This window comes from Plasmopara halstedii (genome assembly GCF_900000015.1).
Source record: "Plasmopara halstedii genome assembly, contig: Scaffold_444, whole genome shotgun sequence".
In the NCBI taxonomy this organism is placed as follows: domain Eukaryota; phylum Oomycota; class Peronosporomycetes; order Peronosporales; family Peronosporaceae; genus Plasmopara; species Plasmopara halstedii.
In genome coordinates, this window is record NW_020187364.1 from 1,121,454 (window position 1) to 1,129,883 (window position 8,430).

The window sequence follows — 8,430 nt, forward strand, 5'->3', positions numbered from 1 at the left end:
GTATTCCTTGGCAACTAAATACACGGGGCTTGTCTTTAGAGCGTCCCACGACTGCTAATGAAATCTTTCTATCGTGTCTTTTCATCAAATATCTCCGCAGTATTGATGTCATCGTCGATCATTTCTTCGATAATCGCACATATTTGCGAATTTTCGCCTTTCGCCATGCTACTTTTCAGCGTCTTCTTGCTTATCAATGGCAAAAAAAACATTTTTTTTGACTAAACTGGGAGGATTTTCAATCTTCACGCGACGGATAATATCGACGTCACCTTCTTCGATGTAGGCCACAGCATTTAAGAACTCGCTTGAAGTGTCTTGTTTTTGAACACTTACTTCATCAATACAGCCTGTACCTTGATCAGAAGCACACAAAATAACTGACGGAAAACTAAACTCTTTTTGGTGGTCTTCTTATTCTTCATTCGGGATGAGTCGTTGCCTCTGATCCCACTATTCTTCATACTACCATCGACCTTGACTTCCATGTCGATAGCAAAGGAGACAGACTTTTTCTGGCGCTGACAGCTCCACCTCCAGATGGTGTCTTTACTTTCGTCTACTTGGGCTTGTCCTGTAAAAATGGGGGACCATCGCAAACCAAAATACCACTTGGGATATCTGTGACTTCTTCAACAGATGCATATGCCCATACTGTTTCGTTCGTCGTCATGCAGCTCGAATAAGCGCTGCACGAATCGTTGACGACAATTTTGATATTCATCCAGTCAATGCTAGGCTGATAATGCTTCAACCATGGCATGCCTAGGATAATATCAAACTCATCATCGAAGTCGAGTAGAATAAACTCGTCTACACCTCGAAAATCTTCAAACTTCACTACCAAGCGAATGACTTGCTTCGGCATCTTTATTCTAGATCCATTCGCTAAGCGAATGACCATCTTTTCTTTCACATCGGGCAGGCCAACACCATGCCCAGCCTCAACTCGTGCTCGAACAAAATTGTTCGGCGCACCAGTGTCAATCAAAGCTCGTAGTGGTTTCTCAGTACCTTCTACAAAGATTTCATGGACAATCGGAGTCGCGCTTTGTCTGACACTTCCATCGCTCAAAGTGGAAATGGCATGTGCATCATGCACGTTAGGCTATCGCACTGCTGGAGGTGGAAATTTTGTATTGCTATCTCATCCTTTCATGTACAGAAAAGGTTATATCTATCTACTTAATTAAGTACATTAATCGATGGACAGTCAGACATACGGTGGATGATGACATCCCTACGCGAAATCGGCGTTTGCGCGGGAATCGTCTGTACGCTCAACATGTTATAGCCGCGAACGATACGCCGTTGTCATTCGGGGAGCGAACACAAAACGCCGGTATGCTTTAAGGGGACTTGCTCTCACTCACCAAACCAACAACTTGTTTTGGGCAAAGAACTAATCAAAATATTTATTTTGCTCACGCGACAGTAGACACGACATGCTTTAACACTATGTACACGAATAGTTAATCTCGTGTCGAACTCCACGTTCGAGTGGAAGACCAGAGGGCAGCTACGCACAAAGGACATCATCCTTGTCTTCCATAACAAATTAGTAATCAGGATCAGTTAAATTCTTTGAAAAATTAGATTATCTGCGTGTCCGCTGTCGAGATTCTTCATAAACCATATCATCCATAACTGATGCTGAGCATAGTCCGCTGAATCGATCTTCAATCGCGGCAACACGACCTCCGCAGTACCATCACACTTGAAGTCGTGTGGGAAGTCATCGTTAGTGACTTTCTTAAGCTGCTTCCATCGTCTGCAACGGTGTAAACGAATATCTGTTATGGTAACTTCGCAACCAGTCGTTACCTCTACAATACGTGGACCAGCATATTCGCATGCTACATCTCCATCATGAGGGTACCTACGCTGGACTAACTCAAGCGCGGACTCAAAGGCATCCAGAGCAGGAGTATCAGTATCGCGATCCACAACTTCTGTGATTCCTTCACATGTACATGCTCAACCACACAACAGATTAGAGAATCCTCTTAATGATCGGTTGTACCCACTGTTCCACAATCCGACTCAACTAATGTATCAGTGGGATTATTGGCATATTCAGCCAAAGTCAATTCCATCGATTTTCCATTACACACATGTCTACAACATTCTTCTGTCTTGAGGGGGGACAATTACCGGTATCTCTTCCTCATATATTCTTTCCATCGGGCAAATTGCCATGCCCACCAACGCTTCATCCGTGTTCATAAGGTCAGTTCTGGGCATCACTCGATCTTCCGACACACCTCATGAGTGATCACCAGTGGTCGCTTCAAACGACTCATACGACTGCCAAGCGCTTGAGCAGTTCTTCCGGTGTATAGTGAATGCGGGTTCAAAACTCCTTAAACGATCACCTACGCCAGGAGAGCTACTTCCGATTGCTATTTATCCCCAATCAAACCATGTTTCATGCTTGTCAAGCCGCGGTATACCTAATGTCATACAATTTGTCCGCCTCGAAGACTGTGAATGCTTTTTCAAGTTGAAGCCTTCGGACTTTAGTTGAAGATAAACCATAATTTTCTTTGCGGTGACCGCCGTACCAATGGCTAGCTTCACCGAGGTAAAGCCATTGCTTCTATCTAGTGCACTGAATTGTTTTCAGCAACAATTTGCTCACGCTCGTAGTTACGGGACTCGCCAGAGTAAATCAAGACTCTAAACGGGCGACCGCACCCCTTCGCACTCGCTGTAACTACGAATAGACCACCTCGAATCTTGTCGTTATCAAGGACAACGATCCTTCAATGGCTAAACCTCATGAGTGGTTCTACCATCACGCTCACAAGGGTTTGTAATCGCCCCAGTATACCACCCTGCATCTACTGGGCTCCGGCGTTTTCTGAACGCCTCGCGATATTCGTACCACTTCGGTCGGAACCACTACGACTAGAATCGTATTGAGGGATTCGTAGCAATCACGATGGATGTGATCAAATTGTCCACATTCATGGCAGCAAATTTGCTGCCCACGGACAGTCACCCACTAAGATTCATTGGATTTCGGTAGTAGTAGTCACTGCTTCCATCGGATTAATCGATTGACCACGTGCTTGACGTTGACATTAGTCCTCACGCAATGCAATCATAATTGCATCTCCCAAAGTCGTCGCACTCCGGTGGACGGCTTCAGTATCAGGATAACCATAAGTAAGCCCCTCCATAAATACGGTGACTATCACCGCCTCTGGTAGTATTTTGACTATCATACTGGCACGAAGCTCACAGGGTTTCTGTGTATAGTACAATGTACTGATGTGTTGACGGCATGACAAAAAGCGTGACCGCTGTCGATTTGCAGCAATTGACGAAAAAACATCGAGTTCATGGCCATCTTCAACTCTTGCCATGTGCAAAGAAGCCGGGACGGTTGGCTTCTTATGTAATCGCCCACCCTTTGCATGACCATCCTAATGCGACACAACGAGACGCTACGTGTGTATCGACGGTGTACCAGCACTTGTGGTGGACATGAAGGAACTGGCGTCGGTATGTTTTGGAACAAGATTCATAAAGTCCTTGCTCATACGCAGCAAAATGTGTTAAACATTAAGCTATCGCGACTTAATTTGATTGTATCGCGTTGTATACCGCACGATTTTCGCTTAAAGCTCGCGGCTCTACCACACACTCTAAGAGCAACTATTCCTCCCTGTTGATCTGAGAGCAAAATCCGCCTGTGGTGTCCGCATTGTCCATTTATGAAATCATCGAAGTGGTCCGCGTTGGAGTAACTGTTAGTGCTGCCAAGTGTACCTTGAGTTACCCGTCCGTGTACACACACTTAGTGTGGAAGACTTTAGGCGGTTAACATACTTCACCAAGTGTTGCCTACTTCCAGAGAGCCTTTGGTTAAATTCAAAGAAAAGGACTAGTAAATTGACATTTACTATGACTCATAGGTCTTAAAACTATCTTTACTGAAAAGTGCCTTCGGATCCTGATATAATAGAATTGAAGGTATACAGCTATACAGGATCTTCAAGTAATGTTAGTTACTTGCAAGTATGGTTCAGACAACATGTGTAATGGTTCTGGCCCATTACAGTCGGCAACTAGAAAACGCTGATTTACGCGGTTACTGAGAGACAAAGCATCCTTTTTGCAATGCACACAACTATCCTGACGCTTTTAAAAACACTTATCTTTGATCTGACAGATGAGTCGGGGTGAAAATACATTCTCGTCGCGGGTAAAGCGGGTTAATTCACATATCTGCCCCAGGGGGTTAGGCGCTAGTCAATATTTCTGTCCTGAGTTGGTTCCGAGCGGAGTAAATCAAATGGCAGTTCATGAAGCGGACTTGGTTATTAAACATCATAAATATCTAAATTTGCTGGTGTGACGCCTCCAGGGATATCTTAGCCAGACGTTGGTGCGCGTCAGGAGCGATAAGACTCGGCAATGCAGAACATGAAGACAGCAGGTTTACCCTGACTTGACAAGGGCCGTACGTAGCTTCTTGTCATTATCTGCGCGCTTCTTCACTGCTGGCTTAAGCTGTCAATTCTCACAAGAAACTACTTCATCAAGCTCATTTGCTAGTGAAGCGTGCCTTTTTTTGGGATGGCGCGGTTTCTGCAAACAGATCTTGTTCCTTTAAAAGCTGGGATAGACTAAGCATTGTCTCTTTCCAAAATAAAAAAGATCAATGTAGCACTTTCAACCAGCTTTTTGTACGAGTACAGCGAGAACTATGCCAAAATGTCATGGCTCTTCACCTAATCGCTTAGAAAGGATATCAAATGGTTTGAGCCTGCCGTAGAATAGGCGGTCTTCAAAGCTGTTTGCTTATACCACAACTTTTTTTTATCTTGGATATCTTATTGAACGTTATCTTTGACGCGTTACCCTTTATCCTTGGCTGTGCTTTGGGTCAAGCTAAGGCGTCATAGGCCCCCTGTTTGATGTATACATCCAGCTTCTCGGGGTATGTACAACGAAGGGCAAAATATCGTCAAAATAGGTATATACGTTCATGCGAAACCGTCTCACAGCTGTGATGCTAGACACTGGCGCGTTTCTAATATTAAAAGTATGCCAAGGCACTCACTTGTAGTGCTCACGGCTATACATATCGCTTACTCGCACGAGCATTTGATAATACCCATCGGCCAGGTCTAAAGCACTTCAGCAGAGTACGCTGGGCAATGCTGTTCCGCAGCGTATCTGCAGCGTGGCTGCCGTAGATCTTTGCTTAGAGGAAGCTAATCTAAGGTCATCGACCAAATGTTCTTTCCAGGAACCAGTACAAGTTGGCACTCCGCTAATTCTAAGTACTAATGCCTTACCAAGGCAAACGAACACTACTGTTGAGAAATGAAACTATATTTAATTGGTTCAGTTGGGGCAGAGCCACCAATATCTAAAACCCTAGTTTTTTTATAAATAGAGTCATACCAAATTAATATAACAAAATCTGATTTATATAGTAGTATGCATTACTTTTGGCAATCCTGCCACGTGGTGGCTTCTTGTAATTGTGTATTCACACCACTGTGTTATTACACAAACTCTGTAATACACACCTATGTAGGGTCGCACAAGAGTGTGCGACCCGACCTTTCTCACAAGGGCAAGTGTAACCCCGTTACACTCTCCCCATCAAAATGCTGGATATCGCCAATTCACATTTAACGCTCGCCTCATACGAGGATCGCGTGTCTGATACACCTTAACTTTCTTTAAGGACAACTTTAAATCTTCTCCGCTCTATAAGCACTGTGTCTACGACACGCAAAACACCCAGCCTCGCTGGTAGCGAGGGCTCCCGCCTGCAAAGCCTTTCTTGTTCTTCTACACACGATGCATCTACGGACAGTACGTCCGCGGCTTCACGGGAAGCACAACTTACGCATTTGGCAACTGGCGCAACACAACGCGCCCCCCCCCCCGATAGATGGGATTCCTCGTCGAGGAGTTAGTGGAAGTCGACTCAGAGTCGGACACTCCTTTTCGAGCATGGGATGAGGATGTGGAATAAGTGCGCCAACGGCGCGACGTGAGACCAGCTCAATACCTGCGGACACCATGTCCGTTCCCCGACCTCTCGGCTTCCGGAGGAAGTGACATTATTACAAATCGCCTCGACGAGGTACAGGAGCAGCAATTGGAGACTGTTCACAGAGTAGCTTTTCTGCGCTCGTATCCACGTTCGGTCTTAGACCATTGTATGGAATACGGCTTTCGCTCGGCGGATCCCGCTACTGAAGCGAAAGACGCGATCACTCGATCGTTAGGTGTCTACGTAGTCGGGCCTCCGGCCACTTTACAAGCTGAGCATGGCCAGCGGAAAGCTCTGCGAGCTCGCTTAATGATACTTCAAGAGATCCCAATGGATCAGTACCGCGCTCGACTTCGAGCTCATAAAGGAGGTGCTCCTGTCCCCGCAATGCGGATCATTCCTGTGGCGAAACCGCTGCCATGTATGGAACAATCCATAACACTCCAGCGAGCTCCATGGTTTCTCACACCAGTGAGTCTACGACCACAGCAGCTAAGGGCCATAGCTTGGGCTTAGCTCATGCCCTCCGGCTTTTCGGGCTACTGCCGAGAAGCGCGGTGCGCAAGACGACGCGAAGCGTAATGATCATTCTAATCAGTAGTGTCAACGATGACTGGGCAATCTTGCCGAAGTGGCACCTCGAACTCCCACGAGTTCTCAAAGTCTAAGTGTTCCCGCCACTTAACAAGATAGTGGGTTAAACCCCGTTGGCGACGTCGACCCACAAGGTGTTCCACGTGGTAGTGGACGCCACCATTTTCATCGAGAAGAGTCGGCGGCGGACGATGACGACTTTGTCAATCGCCGTCCGGTAACTCGCGATACTCTTCGAGCGTTGGAGGACAAAGTCCGTAGTCCTCGGCATTCTGTCGAGCATCTCTCAGAGGTCGCCTACCGCCGTGCGGAAGACCTCGAGAGTCTGAAGAACTTTGTGCACCGACTGCCTCACATTGGGGATTATCGTGCTCTGTCGGAGCGGCTCCTAGCCGTCGAGCACGCGAACACGCGAACACGTCACTTCTTGTGACGGTGAAGCACTTGCACCAATGGAAACGGAACTTGTTGCACTCCGTGCTCAGATCCAGTTGCTGGTTAAACTTCTGGGTGACCGAGCACTTTGGGAGCCGCACCAGCGCCAACGCTTCCGCGTTCACTTGTGTCGGATCCCGGTACGGCTTAAGCGAGCCTACATAAAAGACCGGGTGGGTGCGTATCTTTTTCGGAAGGTTCAGCGTATACGCTAGGCTTCCTTGGACACGCACTTAAAAGGTTTAACAAAGCGTAGACGGAGCTTCATCTTAAAGACAGCAGAAAATGCATGTGTACGAAGGTTTTTAGCGTTTAATGAACCGACTACAACCTCAATGTTTTCAACGTTTCTTCTTCCATTTCAGTCTGTATATTTCTTCTGCATGTATTGGCTTTACGCCATCGCATTGCGAGCGTGTTGTAAGACCCCCAGTCTAATAGACAGAAGTCTCCGACTTCTTACGGGGCTGATATCACCAAGTCTGAGCCATGAGATGGCGGCGTCAGCGTACGCGAGGATTAACAAGCCCGTTCACGTAGAACGGTGTAGAACCGGTAGATAAATGCACTGCGTTGTTCAGAACAAACTGTACGAGGGGCAACACAGCGCTCCAGCGCTCGGCGTCTCAGCGAATACGCTACGAATAACGTCTTGAACAACGCGATTCACCCGCTCAATCTGACCATCGGCCTGTAGATGGTCCGCCGTTGAAATAGTCAACCTGTTGCCCAGCACCCTGAAGAGTGTAAAGCAAAACTTCCCAGTAAAGCTCTATCAACACCAATTGATTTCGAAAGTCCATGTTGTCGAAAGACACGATCGAAAAGCAGCGTCGCTGTCCCCCACACCGTCGATGCTGTCCGGCACTGCCGCAAAATGAGCCATCTTGCTCAAACGGTCTTGAAAGACCAACACACCCGTGTTGTCTGCCGAGTCTTTCAGCAAGCCAAACACAAAGTCCATACTCATGGACCTGAAGGGTACCAATAAACTGGTCAGCGCATTCAGAGGGGGTTTTTCCCTCTGCCACGACTCACACGTGCACACATATGTGCTCGTCCACTTTTACAGCTTGGGCCACCAATAATGGCAACTCACCAAGTTGTACGTCCTCTCACGACCGAGATGAGATGACCATGTCGTGGGCCTCATAGAGGATGCAATATTTTAAACCCATCGTGAAAAACCTCAATTTGTAACGTATCCGTTGAATCGGTGCTATAATACAACAACCCGTTTCTCAAAAAATATCGGTTTAACCGTGCGCGCAAACGTGCCGCCGATTAATTGTCCTAGTTTCCAAAATCTTTGGTTTCGAGAGCCTGTAGCAGCGCTACACACATACTGTCACCCGCGTATGCGGCGCGGATCAAAT

The 8,430-nt window shown here is 46.8% G+C and overlaps 1 protein-coding gene across 1 annotated transcript; it reads left to right on the plus strand.

Annotated features, from left to right (window-relative positions):
• Positions 1-4,180: 4,180 nt before the first annotated feature.
• On the plus strand, positions 4,181-4,416 carry PHALS_10171 (uncharacterized protein; the record flags this gene model as incomplete). The annotated part of the gene is made up of 2 exons (XM_024725549.1): positions 4,181-4,327; positions 4,387-4,416. The coding sequence occupies 2 exons, from the start codon at positions 4,181-4,183 to the stop codon at positions 4,414-4,416; spliced, it is 177 nt and encodes a 58-aa protein (XP_024576315.1).
• Between the last annotated feature and the right edge of the window lie 4,014 nt (positions 4,417-8,430).